Source organism: Gouania willdenowi, chromosome 19, assembly GCF_900634775.1.
Source record: "Gouania willdenowi chromosome 19, fGouWil2.1, whole genome shotgun sequence".
NCBI classification, from domain to species: Eukaryota; Metazoa; Chordata; class Actinopteri; order Blenniiformes; family Gobiesocidae; genus Gouania; species Gouania willdenowi.
The window spans coordinates 9,060,869-9,076,907 of NC_041062.1; the positions used below are offsets into that span (position 1 = coordinate 9,060,869).

Here is a 16,039-nt window from a genome sequence, read left to right on the forward strand (position 1 = left end):
TTTAAAGAAAATCAAAGTGAAAATATGACCAATATCATATGATCAATCAAGAACATAAATCATAAATAGATCAATGAACTTATAGACAAAACATAAGTGAGTCAAGATTTGGGGAATGAAAAGATATGAGATCAATAATAGAATTATTTTAATCATTATATATATATAAATATTTTTAAATGTTCTTGTTTATTTTTTCTGCATGGTCAGAAAAGGGTTAAGCGACTGATACGTGCTCGTGACATCACAGTCAGCTGTTCACCCTTGCAGACGCAGTCCACGTGCACGCGCACTCGTGTCCGGTGATTCAGCAGCTCTGATGGCGGTGACTGCGGCTGCGCGTCCGTCATTTGTTCTGTGACTGCGGTGTGTCAGTGTCAGTGTCAGTGTGTGTACCGACGGGTGTCTGTCGTCCACATTCCACACCGGCGGGCACGCGGAAAGGAGAGAAGCTCGTGCAGGTGAACCCGTGTTGGAGGATAAAGGAAAACAGAGGCCGGAGCGTCACCGACGGTTCGGTTAGAACCGGGTGTAGTACAGTGGGGTCTGTTAGAACCCGGAGTGGGTGTGGAGGACTGGAGGACTAGGGGGGTTCCTGCAGTGTTTGAGGAGGAGCTCATACTATGCTCCGGTGCTCCGCTGGTGGTGTCTGACGGGGGACTCTCTGTGGACGGATTGTCCGTGAACGCACCGCGACCCTCTGCTGTTTGAGGTGTGACGATGCGCGAGAGTGACAGGTGAGTTTATTACGTCACCACTCACATACACACACACACCAGGTAAATCACACATCTATAATTCATTTATACAATTTATTATCAGTATGACATCCTTCCTCTCCTCCACTGTTCCTTCTTCAGCTTTTCCTTCTTTCCATCCTTCCTTTCTTTCATCCACTTACTATTCCTTCTTCCTCCCATTTTTCTTTTTTCTTCTCTTCCTTCCTTTGTCTTTTCCTTTTTCCTGTCTTCCTCCCTTCTTTTCTTCCATTCACCATTACTTTTCCTCCACTACGTTCTTTCTCTTTTCTTTCTTCCTCCTTTTTCTTCTTTTCGTTTTTCCTTCCTTCCCACCACATTGCGTGCTGTGCTGTCGTTTATTTTTCCTGCAGCTCTAAACACAAACTGTTATTAATATCCCAGATAAAGAATGAACATTATTTAATCTGCACTTAGTTACAGTTACAGCTAAAGTAACTGATGTTGCTTATCAAAGTCTCCCCTTTGAACTGTGAAAATCACTGAATAACTGAATAACACTGTAGTTATTCACTAACTTTATCCCTGAGGTGAAGAAATCAGTGAAACACATTTCTCTCTCTCTGTGTGTGATCACAGTGATGCGTTCAGTGGCTCCTCCTCCTCCTGCAGCCTCAGGATGCTTTGATAAAGCAGTCTTGGTTTGGTCGCCACATGAATTCTTAACCTGTTTGTGTGACATTCGATACACCGAGGAAACAGAAACTAAACCTCTTTAACTAACGTGTTCAACTTCTGTCCTTTGATACAGAAGTATAAAGAGTAGCTCTGTTCCTGTCCTTTGATACAGATGTATAAAAAATAGATCTATTCCTGTCCAATTGATACCGATGTATAAAGAATAGATTTGTACCTGTCTTTTGATACAGACTTATAAGAATAGATCTGTTTCTGTCCTTTGTTACAGTCATATAAAGAATAGTTAGGTTGTTTTTAAAGCTCCTCATCATGTGTCCCGATGACATGACAGCAGCCTTTGAACTGCTTTCATGGTTTGGGTGTTATCACAGGAAGGCCACGTGACGCCCCGAGCCTTTCAAAATAAGACTCAGAGACAACAGAGCTACTGTGACATAAGAGACTAACAGCTCTTTGACCCGTGGCTTTATCTCTGTTATCTGACTGTGAGCACTGTAAGAATCACTGCTGTTATTAACGTGTTGTTTTGAGGGTGGATGTGAACAAACACACACATCACAACAGTGGATGCCTCATAAACATAGGGCAGAGAAAACAGACAATCATCATGTTACAGTCAGCTTTATTTTGTTCATTGAAACATAACGTTTTTCCTTGGTACACAAAATAATCACAAGAACAATATTAAGAATCAGAATCAACTTTAATGGCCATGTAATGTATGTTATACACACAAGGAATTAGACTTGGTGAACTGTGCTCTCTAACATTAAATAACAATCAACTAGAAAAAATATAAACTGCGGTTAAAGACTAATATGTGCAAAACTAAATAGGATAATATAACAAGATAATAATAATAGGATAATAGTGCAGTATTGAGGAGTGCAGGTGAACATTTAAATTAAATGGTATATACGTATATGTTATGTACATATACATATACGTACATAATAATGTGTAACTCATTGTCCAATAAGTGCATTTGTTCTTTTTATCAATGTGATACATCGTATTACACTGATAATATAGCTCCGCCCCTTTACCCTTTGACCTTGCTCAGCCAGCGTGGCTACGTGCTAAGCTAACCGAAAGGTACAACTGAGATGTTTCTCATCTTTCCAGTTAAACAGCTGCATGTTAATGTGCCTCCATGGAGGATTTGGATTATGAACAGATCTATTCTTTATATGTCTGTATCAGTGAACAGACACTGTCAGTTAATACTGACCTTTATTATTAGATTAGTTCATGTTTTATGGGAACCTTTTTGTAACTTTTCCGACCAAAGGTCCACGTGTTTCATCGGTAGCTACTGTTACACACACACACACACACACACACACACACACACACACACCCTGCAGCAGCTCAGATAATGTTTTGATGTTCTGTCCGAAGGCGTCGGCTGCTTCAATGTGCTTCTCTTTTTTAAGCCACGTCACATCTTTGCTTTTTATTGAAAGATGCAAATTATCACACAAAGTCAAATGTGAACACACACACACACACAAACCTCTTGTCTTTCACTAAGTCTCCACACATCCTGTGTGGGTGTGTTTAGGTGTGTCGTCTGTAGACATTTAGCAGTTTTGTTAGATGAGAGTATTTGCTTTTGAGTCACACACACAATACACACTGACAAGTGCATCACTGATGTTTAGGTAGGAAACTCTGAGGTTTGCATGAGTCTCAGTGCTTTCATAAGAAGCTACAGGAAGTGGTTAACACAATACAAAATGATATGAGAGAGAAATACTTGTTTTTTTTTTTGTTTTTTTAGCTCAGAGTTAAGTTTAATTTCCACAAAGACATTTAAAAAAAGACTAGTTAAAACTTTTTTTTTAACTTTTTGGATGTTATTATTATTGTTATTGATAATGTCACATTTTTATTAAGTGTTTTATTCCATGTATTTTATTTATTATTATTGTAACATTTTTACATTTAGTTTTTATTATATATTTTTATTCTATGTATTTTATTTATTATTGTAACATTTTTACATTTATTTTTTATTATATATTTTTATTCTATGTATTTTATTTATTATTATTATTGTTACATTTTAATTATATTTATTTTAATTATTATTATTATTGTTTATTATCATGTATTTATTTTATCTGTTATTCCTCTGCAGCTCCTCCTACTTTCCATCTTCTTGGTAATGTGGGTGTGGCCTTGTTAATGCTCCACCCTTCTCTAGTCCTTATGCCCACCATGGTTTCCCGTTTGCCAAAGTTTGGCTCACGGTCCAAACATCCGCTGCCACCGGTCACTCCCGGGGCCGCCCGCCTCACCAATGGGTTCTACCACCACCCTGGACCAACAGGGGCTGATGGACCCCATGGACCCGCCTCCTCCAAGCAGAATGGAGTCTGTGTGAACGGAACCGGGACCAGCGCCACAAAAGCTCACCAAGACTTTGGGAAACCAGCAGCGTCTGATGCGAAGAGTCGTGGATCATCTTCAAAACCACTTCCTGGAGGCGGAGCCAAGCTGACCCAAAGATCCCTAAAGGCGCCTCAGATCTCAGTCCGCCCCCTCAGACCCAGTTCTGGATCTGGACACCCAACCAACCCATTGCTCCAGAAGAAAACGCCGGCTGCTCGCTCCTTCTCCAGTGAAGGCATTGGCTCCGCCCCCTTTGACAATAATGACCTTATACGGTCCCGCAGCCTCACGCAGGTCCGCCCACCTCCCACCTACTCCAATCCCGTCCCCCGTTCCAAAGCTCAATGCTCCGCCCCTGTCCTGCCCTCCACCTATAAGAAGCCCCTCCTTTCCAGCTTTGGTTCCGCCTCTAAACCTAGCGGCGTCAGCTACAAGCTTTCCCGCCCGTCACTCCTGAGACAGCCCCGCCCCCTCAGAGCAACTTCCACCAATGAGAAAAGGAACTCGCTGGAGACTCTGCCCACCTCAGAAAACAGTCCCGGTCAGTTTTCACACAGATCTAAAAGATTTACCATAATCGACTGTCACTGTTGTTTTAACGTATTTTATTTATCGTAGATGCGTCACCAGAGGCTCTGCCCACATCACATGACCACATGCCCAATGTGGTGGAGACACTACAGGAAGTATGTCTGTCCTCTGTGGACACGACAGATGACTTAGGTAATATACACACACACACACACACGCACACACGCACACACACACACACACACACACACACACACACACACACACACACACACACAAACAAACACAGAGAGCATCAGTTGACCCGATCCGTCGTTTTCAGGTTGTTCACGTTTTTCCTCCAAAAACGACGATGACGATTCGGGGCTCGACCAATCAGGCTCCAGGATAGACCGACTGTCTGTTAACGAAGCTGCTGAGACGTCGCTGAGCTTCCTGGAAGACTGGACTATTATGGGATGCAGAGGTTAGCTCCAGCGCCAAAGTTCATCTTTTATTATGTTATTCATATTATTTGCCAGTATAAACCTATACAAACCAGTACAACCAGTATTAACCAGTATAAACTGACTGGGAGAGTTGATTTAAAGGAGCTAAAATCCTTCACACAGGATTGTCTCTCCACCATCAGCAGGTCCAGCTTCACTGGTGTCTGTGTTAACTGATGACTGACTTCTGGGCACAACCATCAAACACTCACTAGCTAACATGATCACCAGCTGATATAAAACACCACTGGAGCATCACACAGTGTGTCTCAGTGTTACATTAATCCAGTGGTTCCCACCCTTTTTTGCATGATTCTGTGTTCAGGTGATCACGGAGAGCAGCGACTGGCCTGCCAGAACCAGAGTGATCAGGAACAGGTAACACACACACACACACACCCCGCTTCAGTCACTTTTTTAAGGAAAGTTTTTATTTCAATGTGAAAGGGGAAAAAAAGGGACTTTATTTGAATACGCTTTTCTCATTTTTTTTTTTTTAAAAAGGTATTTTATTCAGAGGTGAGGTATTTTACTTTGAAATTTTGGCTTTGGGTGTCTGTTTTATTTTAGAATGAGGTTTTATATTTTGAAGTGAGGTCTTTTCTATTTTCTGTGATGTGGGCTCTTATTTTGAAGGTGTATGATCCTTTCTTTAAATGTCCTCTCACAGGGCGGCTCGTCCCTGGACCTGTCCCCATCAGACAGCTGTGGGTCGGGGGGAACGTTCCTGTGGGACGAGGAGGGCCTGCAGCCACTGGGGGGCGTGGCCACCTCCATCAGCCACGGACACTCACACCACATCGGCAGCTTTGACTCAGACATCAGTGGATCGGTAACAAACATTCAATAATTGATGAATTAAACCTGATGGGAGTTCAGAAAAGTATTGCTCCTTGATTGGCTAGCACCGAATCATGTGACACCTTCTTTTTCACGACTCTTCTTCTTTTTCACTACTCTTTTTCTTCTTTTTCACTACTCTTCTTTTTCTTTTTCTTCTTCTTCTTTGGTTTTAGGACTTCCTGAGCAACCTGGAGTCATGTGACTTGGACGATGATGACCTGATGCTTGACGGAGACTTGCTGGAGGAAACATCACTGAGCGGTGCGACGGCCAATCAGATCACTTGTTCTAGATATTTAGTACTGTCAGTCTATAGATATTTATAAATGTAATTTATATTTATTTATAATACTTTATATTTTATGTTTCAGGCTCACACAGACTGTCTCTCAGCAGTCAGTGGAAAAATCAGCTCTGCTGGGAACAACACAGGTTAGACACACACAGTTAGTGCAGTACTTTCCAACATTGGGGTCAGGGCCCTATATGGGGTCATAAATGTTTGTAAAAAAAAAAAAACAAACTATAAAGAATCAGAAATACTTCATTTATCTCAGAGGGGAATTACTTGTCACAGAGGCTTGAGAATTATTACAAATGAAAAGAATAAACGTTAAACAAAGAAAAAAGAAATTGTACATAATTAAGTAAAAAAAAAAGAAGTGAATTAAATTAAATTAAACTAATAATAATACAAATAATACAAATATATTCATGTTGATTGATTGGAGCTCTGAAGGAAGTGCAGTTCTTCCCTTGTGTTCCTGAAAGCAGCATAGCTGATGCTGATGATTCCTCCTCCCTCAGGTCTCCTGATGGTCCTGGTGTTACTGGTGTTAATGGTCTGGGTTTGGACGTGGAGGAACTGGCTGAAGATTGCTCTGCGGTTCGATGTCAGCTGGAGTTTCTGCAAACATTCCTGCAGCATGTGAGCTTCTTCTGCTTTTATTTTGAAAGGGCCTTTTATTATGAAGCTAAGCATTTTGTGTGTGTGTGTGTAGGACAGAGACGACCAGTGCAGTTCAGACAAAGACGTCACGTCTCAAAGCCCCGACTCTCAAGTAAGAACGTTGACCTTGACCTTAATGTGACCTTCATTCATAGCTCCGCCCTCTGGACTCTGATCGGTGAGTGTGCAAAGAGGGAACGGCGTGATCCAAAGCACTGAAGCACTTCACGCATCCCCACGTCCTTCTCTGGGATATTTAAGAGGAAGATGCTGAGCTTTGATCACGTGTGTTATGGTTTGACTAGTGATCGTGTTATTTTGTGACTGATTCTAAGGACAGATACAGTACAAACTGTAAATGAATTAGTAGTTTCACCTGAAGTGTGTTTTATTGTGTTGTGAGAAACAAAGAGTATCAGATTAAAGTAAACACAGCAGTCACCAGGTATAGTGATGACCATTTGAAGTGAAACACCAACAAGTTTGTAGTATATTTCCTCACCGGGAGGAGTTTATGGTTGGGTTTTCTGTACTTGTGTGGTGCTGTTCTCTTTCTGAAGGTGCGTGTGTGTAGTTGCAGGTTCTCCTTCAGGAGGTGCTTCAGCTCAGAGAAGACCTGAGGTGTCGAGATCGAACCATCGCTCAGCTCAGCGTGCAGCTGGTCCGTGTTTCTCAGAATGTGTTTGTTGTACTGTACAACAAAAGGTAACGTGTGTGTGCGTGTGCGTGCGTGCAGACTCTTTCCCCTGCGACCACCAAGTGTCGCTGTCAGGAGACGACAGGGCGAACGAATCAGTGCACACAGACGAGTGTGAAGGAGAGAGAGAGCGTGGCCTCACAAACGCCTTGGACGGGCCCCAAGGTAGACACACACACACGCACACATATACACACACAAAGTTCCAACACTGCCCTAAAGTGGCCTTCGGTCTCATTGTGAGAGTCCCCGCGACACATCCCAGAACAGTTGTAATAAAGAAGTTGGAAGAACACAAAACACACCCAAGATGACAAAAATACAAAACAACAGAGAGAGCAATGTAAACAAACATTACAGAAATACACAAAATGACACAAAAAAGACACAAAAAAAGATTCCAAATATACACAAAACTACAGAGGGAAAAAAACACACAAACTGAGAACAAAAATCCACAAAAAAAAACAAAAATACACAGAACAAAACAAAAACTGACACAAAATCTTCTTCTACAGCTTCTCTTTTCTCTGATGTTTCTTTTCTTCCTCCAACCTCTACTGCTTTCCTGCACTTTTGGGCACTGAGTATTGACTAGTTTGGAGTAGGTGACATTTAAAGACTGCTGATGGTGTTTTAAACAAACTGGTGGTCATGCTATCTAGTGAGTATTCCTCTGCTCTCTCTGTGCTGCTCTTCGCCTCCTCAGGCTCCTCCTCTTCCTCCTCCTGCTGCTCTTCTCTCTCCTTCGTGGCAGTATCAGCGTTCCCGTCCTCTGAGGGCGCGGCCGCGTCCTTCCAAACTGCCGCACCGTGCGACCATCAGTGAGTAGGATGTAAAATTAGTTATTGAGTAGTTCTCGTTTGTTGTTCACTTCTCCTTCATTTTATGACCGACGTTAGGACGTGGTAATACAGGTACGTCTCAAAAAATTAGAATATCATGAAAAAGTGTAATATTTCACACCGGACTTCAAGCAACGTGGATTCTGAGCCTCTCCACGCTTCCTCCAGACGCTGGGACCTTGATTTCAAAATTATATACAAAATTTACTTTCAGAATCCACATTGCTTGAAGTCCAGTGTGAAGTTAACGCAGTCTGTCTGACCAAAAAAATTAAACTTTTTTATGATATTCTCATTTTTTAGATGTACTTATATGTTTATATTTTCGTCCTACTCATATTTCAACTTTTAAACCAAATCCCGGAAATATCTTAAATATGCTTTTACAGTGTTTTGCTGTATTGAGTAGTAGCAGTTTGATGGTTTTTAATCAGTTCATGCTGGAAGTTGTGAAGTTAAAATAGAATCATTCAACAAAAATATGATTTCCTGATAACGTCGGTTCCCAACTTTATCACAAAGACACGTTTTCTATCATATCTGTTATAATACGAGTTGTCAGAATTAGTGCACAAAGTGACAAACTGCATCAGCTCAGATATTTTTATGCTACATTTTATTTTATTTGAGAAAGTTTAGAATGCAGTTGTTTGAGGTTTTGTGAGGTGTTTCATTGTGAAAAAGAATAATTGGTTAAAAATTTAATTTTATTCAGTATTTTTTTTATTTATTTTTTTATCAATTAATAGAAATTTCAGGTGACCCCATTTCAATTCCAGGGGTCCCCCCATGGTGTCACAACCCTAAGGTTGAAAAACCAGGAAGAAATATATTATTTTTTCCTGTGTTTTTGTTTTAACTTTTAAAACAAACTAAATTCACTTTATTTATAACATTTGATCAAGCAATAGATGAATAATTGTGCTTCAAAATAAAAACACAGAATCTTTGTCAGGCCTGTGCTCTAATGAGAACAGTGTAATGACCTGATTGTTGCATCATAGATGTATATGATGCAGATCTGCTTCTTTTTCTCTCTGTGTGTTTCTTCCTGCTGCTCGTTCAGGAGTGGAAACACTCGTGCTGTTCTTCAGCGACTCATCCTGGTAACCCGACACCTCCAACGTTGCACATGTTCATTTCACATCACTTTGTCTTTAATTCCTCACCTGGAGAGTCTCAGGAAATATGTGTGTTTATTATTAATGAAGCTGTCCAGTTATCAGTGTATTTACAAACTTCAAAAAACATCACGTCAGTGGAGGAATCAGTTCATACATAAAGTCTTACTGCAGTTCCTCCTACAGCCACCAAGTGTCAGTGTTGGACTTTGTCCAATGACTCAGGAACCAACATCACCTCCATCAACACAAATGTCCACTTTTTAAACTTTTTTTTTGCTTTTGTTTTATTGTTTTCAGGTGATTTCTGACTTTTTGTTGTTTCTCAGTCACAGATATTTGGCTCCGCCCATCAGGACTTACTGAAACACAGGGCGCCACCTCCAGCCGAAAGACTTTGCCCTCCCTCCAAACCTCCATTGGTTCAGGATAACAGGAAGGTAATCCGATCCCTGCTGCCCTCCAAGCTCCGCCTCCCTGTATTTCACCTGTCCGACTCTGCCTCCTCACCGTCTCCGGTCGTTCCGAGCAGGAATGCAAAGAATAAAGCCCCGCCTTCTTCCTGTACATCCCGCCTTTCCAAACCCAAACTCGGCTAAAGATGCTTTTCCACCGCAGAATAAACAAACAGAACTTTCTCCTTAAATCATCCCAGTTTCACTGCTGGAATCGGGGGAATTTACGTAATCATGAGCAGGAACCTTTTGGTTGGGTAGTTTTCCCATCAGGAACTATATTTTCTTCTTGTCCCAATAATGTTTGTCTTTCTACCACATTTTAAATGAAAGCACCACCTTTTTTCCACATCCTGACTTTGCAAAGTAAAACTCAACTAAAGACGCTTTTCCACCACAGAAAACTAAGAATGTTTACCAGAATATAAATATAGTTCCTTGAAGAAAACTACCAAGAACAAAATAGTTTTTAGACATTTGTGTGGAAAAGCAGCTCACATTTATGTATATTTAATTGTCACTGAGCAGTTGGGCATCACATTTACACCTGTGGTTCCAGGGGACTATTTTTTGTTCCTCCTGAACACGAATGAACACTGGAACGACAGGCGTAAATTACATGGATCAGATTTAGTTTCAGGTAGGAGAATCTTCCCTATTGGTGGCTATGGACAACCAGGAAGAAGGTGGTAGAAAGGCTGACCTAGTTGCTGAGACAGAACTAAAAAGTTCAGGGTAGTTCAGTGGAAACACTCCTTTAACGTAGCATCTGGTTTTTGACTGAATTTCCATCCCTTGGAATATTTACATTTTGTGTTTGTTGGATCTTCCTGCTCTGAGTAACGTTTAGAGGGAACTTTCTGTGCATGATGTGACCTTTATTTATGAACCAAATCTGAAGCTAGACGGTGGGTTTGTATGAAACTTTGGTTCCTGGACTTGAGGTGATGTTGGTCTCTGTCCTACTAAAGCTATACATATATATAATATATGCAACGCACCTGCCTTTAAAACACATGCAAACTCAGCTTTGTCCAGGATTTCATGACCCAATGCTTCCTGTAGTCACACGTTAACGTACACGTGGCTCTTTATCCAATCACTGCAACTTCCTCTCACTTCTGACCAATCACAGCGTCCCTGGGACCGTCAAGTACATCCTCATTGGTGATGTGTATTTAAACACCTGCCTGTGATAAGCTGTGTTATTAATGTTATGAATAGTGACTGATTAGTGTTGCTCGGGGAGGATTAAATTTAGATTAAACTCAGATTAGCTCAGATTAACGAGGCGTTAGCCGTAGATTAGCGTTGATTCTCAACTTCAGATAAACCCCCTTTGATCTTTACAGACTCGTTAATCCTTACTGCAGATGTTGATGAAACACGAAGCGGCGAGTGAGAAATCCCACTCCTCAATTTAGAAGAGTGAGTTTCAAAGTTGGTTTTTCAAAGTAAAAGTAAACTTGAAACAAAAAATACCCTCATTTTTAATTAAAAACATAAATAACCAACATCTGACATTTAAAAACCAAAACTTTAAAAAATGGAGACATTTTTTATGACGAACCCCTTTAATGTTTTTATTTTACCAGTTTATATTTACAGATTAATCCTTTATTTAACTTCCGTCTTCGGTTCATCAGTAGATAAATCAAAGCTTCTTCATCCATAAACAAAACAAAACATTGAAATGTATTTCATTTTTTGCAACAAAAACGTCTGAAATGCGTAATTTCAGGCCTTATTTTGAAGGTGTAAAGCCTATATTTCACAACAAAAGCTTATAAACTTAGGAGCAATCGTAAATTTTATTGTGATAGTAGGATTCAGGTTGTTCTGCAAAGTAAAATAGATTTTTGTTTTTGTTTTAAGAAATATTTATTTACCACAAACAACAAAACAGACACAATCTTCAGATGTAACATTATTATTTATTAATATTTAGTCTTATTTTGAAAAGTAACAGTTTGATATTTAAACAGATACATTCTTGGACTGATGATGGTACTTAATGATTTTTCCATCAGCTTGTATATGTCATACCTCTGCTGCTTTTATTTTGCCTAATTTCAGGCCTTATTTTGAAGGTGTGAAGCCTATATTTTATTAGGATTCAGGTTGTGCTGCAAAGTAAATAGATTTTTTTTTAAAAGAAACATTTATTTAAAAAAACAATAAAACAGACAAAATCTTCAGATGTAACATTATTTATTGTTACATTAATTAACTTTTATTTATTTTATTTTATATTAAAAGTCAGACTCACAATAAAGGCTTTTATTATGAAATATTAGAATAATTGTAGTTGATAGGATAAATCTGGTGAGGTAAAATCTAACGATGACTAATTTGAAACGGATAATAGTGGTAAATTTCACATTAAAAGCTTTCAGGATGTGTTTAGTCTTATTTTGAAAAGTAACACAACTGCTGAGTTTGGTGTTCACACAGCAACATCTGGGACTGATGATTATTATTGTTTTTCCATCAATCGACTGTCATGTGTTGTACATCTGCTGCTTTTATTTTGAAAACTTGAAAGACTTTTGCGTATTTATTATAAACTTCACTGCCATGTTCTGCCCCCTGCTGGTCATTCTGTGCAATAATTGACTAAGAGACGCTAACGGCTAACAGCACTGTTTATGTCACGCACTGTATTTATTTTTAGCAGGAAAGCACTTTAATGACTCCACAAATACAATTACTTGTTGTTTTTAACCTTCCATGCTGCGTTCTGGTGTAAAAATGTACTTTATGTACAATATTTACGTGTTCTGTTTTATTGTTAGTGGAGCTGTAGACCATGGATGTATTTACATTTTAAAAAATTAGTTTCAATGTCTGAATTTGAGGGTTTTTATCTTTATTTACTGTAAAACATCACAAAACTTAACGTTTGAATAAAAAATCATTACTCATGAAGACCACAGCCAAGCTCTGATTGGATATGAGAGCTGTGATGTCATACTTTTGAAACGTTTGTCACTGTACGAAAAATAAAATGCATATAAAATCGTGTGTGTTCGTGTTTGTATTCCAGCTGAAATTAAAAGTGGGTGGATCCTACTGACCACGCCCTCTAAACCACAAAAAAAGTGTAAAAATCAAATTTTTGCAAAATTTTTTTTAATAAAATTCAAGTTCTTTAGATCAGATTGGCTTCAATTAGTTTTTTTGAAAAAAGCAATCGAATTATTTGAATAGGGTATTTCATACACCAGAAAATTCAATGTGCCTTCAATTGTGATTAAAAAGTGCAACAGAAAAAACATATCATTGGAGTTAATATTTTCCCTACGATGTAGCATTGCAGTCAGTAAAAAAAAAAGTCAGTTTTCTGAATAATTTTAAAAAAAATCCATTTTCTAAATTATATTTCTCAATCCATTTTTCAAATAATTTTCCTTTAAAATCTATTTTTCAAATTAATTTTTTTTAAATTCAAACGCTTGAAAACGCAGATAAGGCTATATAGTGAGGCATAAAAAGGCGAAAAAATTTCAAATGTTTCAAAAACGCAGGTCAGGCTATAGTAAGGCATGAAAAAAAAAAAGCAAAAAAATGTCAAACGCCATAAAAATGCAGGAAAGGCAATAGTAAGGCATAAAAAGGGCGAAAAAATTTTAAAAGCCTAAAAATGAAGGTAATGAAGGCATAAAAAAAAGCAATACATTTTCAAACGTTTAAAAAACGGTGGAAAGGCTATAGTAAGGCATAAAAAATGGCGAAGAAATTTAAATCGCCAAAAAACAGAGGAAAGGCTATAGTAAGGCATGAAAAAGGCGAAAAAATTTGAAACGCCAAAAAACGGCGATAAGGCATGAAAAAGGGGCGAAAACATTTTAAAAGCCTAAAAATGAAGCTATGGCTATAGTAAGGCATGAAAAAGGTGAAAACATTTCAAATGTTTAAAAAATGGTGGTAAGGCTATAGTAAGACATAAAAAGGGCAAAAAAATTTCAAATGTTTAAAAAACGGCAAAATTATGTCACCGTTTGTCATGCCTTACTATAACCTTACCTCCATTTTTGTGTCCAAATGACTTTTTTGCCTTTTTCTTAAAAATTTTTTCGCCTGACTTACATGCGTTTTTAGGCTTTTTAAATTTTCTTGCGCTTTTTCTTGCCTTACTGTAGCCTTTCCTCCGTTTTTTGGAGGATTAAAATTTTTCGCCTTTTTATGCCTAAAATGCATTTTAGGTGTTTGAAATATTTCAGCCCTTTTTTAATGCCCTACTATATCCTTAGATACATTTTTGGATCCAAAACAGTTTTTTCCCTTTTTCTTGCCTTACTATAGCCTTACCTCCGTTTTTGGGTTCATATCAATTTTTGCCCCACTTCTTGCCTTAATAAAGCCTTACCATAATTTTTGTGTCCAAAAGACTTTTTGATCCATTTCTTGCTTTAATGTAGCCTTACCTCCAGAACACCTTTTTCTTGCCTTATTGCCTAAACTCCATTTTTGTGTCCGAATTACTTTTTTTTTTTTTTTTTAACCTTTTTTAATGCCTTACTATCGCCTTACCTGCGCTTTTAAGCATTTGAAATAGTTTCCACCTTTTTATGCCTTAATATACCCTTACCTCCATTTTGGGTCCTTTTTCTTGCCTTATCTCTATTTTTGGGTGTTTGTCCCGTTTTTGCCCTTTTTATTGCCTTACTATAGCCCACCCAGATATAACTGTTTAACTGGGCAGGGCCGGATTTAGGAAATTCGGGGCCCTCGACAAGAGAGGACTTTAACACGTCCAACCCAATGCTTTAATCACTTATTTTCTGCAGTTCTTTCCGCTGCCACCAGGTGTCAGTGTTGGCCTGTGAAAGGTGACATTTTAAATTTTATGAGCACAAACCTCCACGTTTTCAACATGTATTTACATGTTTAGTTTCTGCATCATAATCTGTGTATTCAAATATTTGTGTGTAATTCATTGTGTAAAAGTTGTACTACACACTGTACACAATAAAACAATAACATGAGCAGAACGGATTTCATGGACAAAGGAAATAACAGGAGCTACAGCCATAGACATTATATACAGAGCCCACACGAGCGGTGTGCCTACAGGGCGGCCATCTTGGAACGGTGCCACTCGCTCCTACAGTGTATTACATCTATAGAGGAATGATGTGCTTACACTATTAAAGTTGTCAATTCTCAATTTTCACAAGGTTTGTTTGTAATAAACATCGGACATAATAGATAGATAGAAAACAATCATATTTTTATTGACAACATTGCTTAAGGCTATACATTGCATTTGACAATTATTATTATTGTACAACTACTGTATTATTGATATTGCTATTCTTATACTTATCATTATATTCTCATATTATCGTATTGTTCTTTTTTATTATTAACATTTTATATTTTAGTCACTGGCATTTTCATTGTATTATTATTACTTCTATTGCTATTATTACTATTGCTATATTATTATATTATATTCTTATATTACCTTATTATTATTAAATATTGTTTATTGTTTTTATTATTGTATTATAGTTACTGGATTCTTATTATATTATTTTGTTGTTGCTATTATTATTATAACCATTGCTATTATTACTGTCATGAATAATATTATATACCTATCATCATCTTTATTATTATTGTAGCCAAAAAACTGAAATATTCAAGGAACGAGAACATAAACAATCCTGATAGAAAACTTTAGTATTTGACTTCCTCATGTCTCAGCCTGACCATTTGTCCTGTCACAGTCATGTGTGTTGACGTGTCCACTGCAGAGCACAGACATCCCGTTTCACTGCCAGTTCCCATTGTCTCCTTAAACTAATGTCTTTGGGGAAACCTTAAACATATGAGCAATGTAGCTCAATAATTGTCTACAGCAAAAATAATTCCATCATAAATTAGGCCTATAATTAGCTCTAACAGATGCTATGTTCTAACCCATACTTTACTGCAGTAAGTCTGTTTTTTTCTGTGTAACAGGCTGTTGCTAACAACGCTAGATTCATAACATCGATGTTTCTGTCCGTCCTGTTATTTCACTATAGCTATAAAACAACCTGCTAACAATATATTATCCTTTACATCTCCATGCACCGCTGCCTCAACCACCACCGCTCCAAGATGGCAGCGCTGTAGAGTACAGTCTACGGTCCCTCCACAGTCGATGTTGCATCTATGTATATAATGTCTATGGCTACAAGGCAAGGCACATTTATTTGTATAGCGCATTTCATACATAAAGCAACTCAATGTGCTTTACATGATCAAAAAGTGCAACAGAAAACTTCAACAGCAGCAAAAAACATTTGAAATCATCAACAAACAT

General features: G+C 38.3%; 1 protein-coding gene across 4 annotated transcripts; it reads left to right on the plus strand.

Annotated features, from left to right (window-relative positions):
• Positions 1-286: 286 nt before the first annotated feature.
• Positions 287-12,747, plus strand: LOC114481852 (serine-rich coiled-coil domain-containing protein 2-like). Of its 4 annotated transcripts, XM_028476910.1 has the most exons (15): positions 287-737; positions 3,541-4,335; positions 4,413-4,517; positions 4,648-4,791; positions 5,139-5,191; positions 5,484-5,645; positions 5,830-5,917; positions 6,028-6,088; positions 6,464-6,584; positions 6,658-6,717; positions 7,180-7,266; positions 7,342-7,467; positions 8,012-8,126; positions 9,214-9,253; positions 9,598-9,768. In XM_028476910.1, exons 2-15 carry the CDS (start codon positions 3,588-3,590, stop codon positions 9,632-9,634), a joined length of 1,947 nt encoding a protein of 648 aa, XP_028332711.1. In that variant the 5' UTR covers positions 287-737; positions 3,541-3,587; the 3' UTR covers positions 9,635-9,768. The 4 variants fall into 4 exon arrangements, with proteins under 4 accessions (XP_028332711.1, XP_028332710.1, XP_028332712.1 ...); XM_028476909.1 differs by lacking the exon at positions 9,214-9,253 and having other exon boundaries at positions 9,598-9,836; XM_028476911.1 differs by lacking the exons at positions 9,214-9,253; positions 9,598-9,768 and adding an exon at positions 7,821-7,906 and having other exon boundaries at positions 8,012-8,122.
• Positions 12,748-16,039: the final 3,292 nt, after the last annotated feature.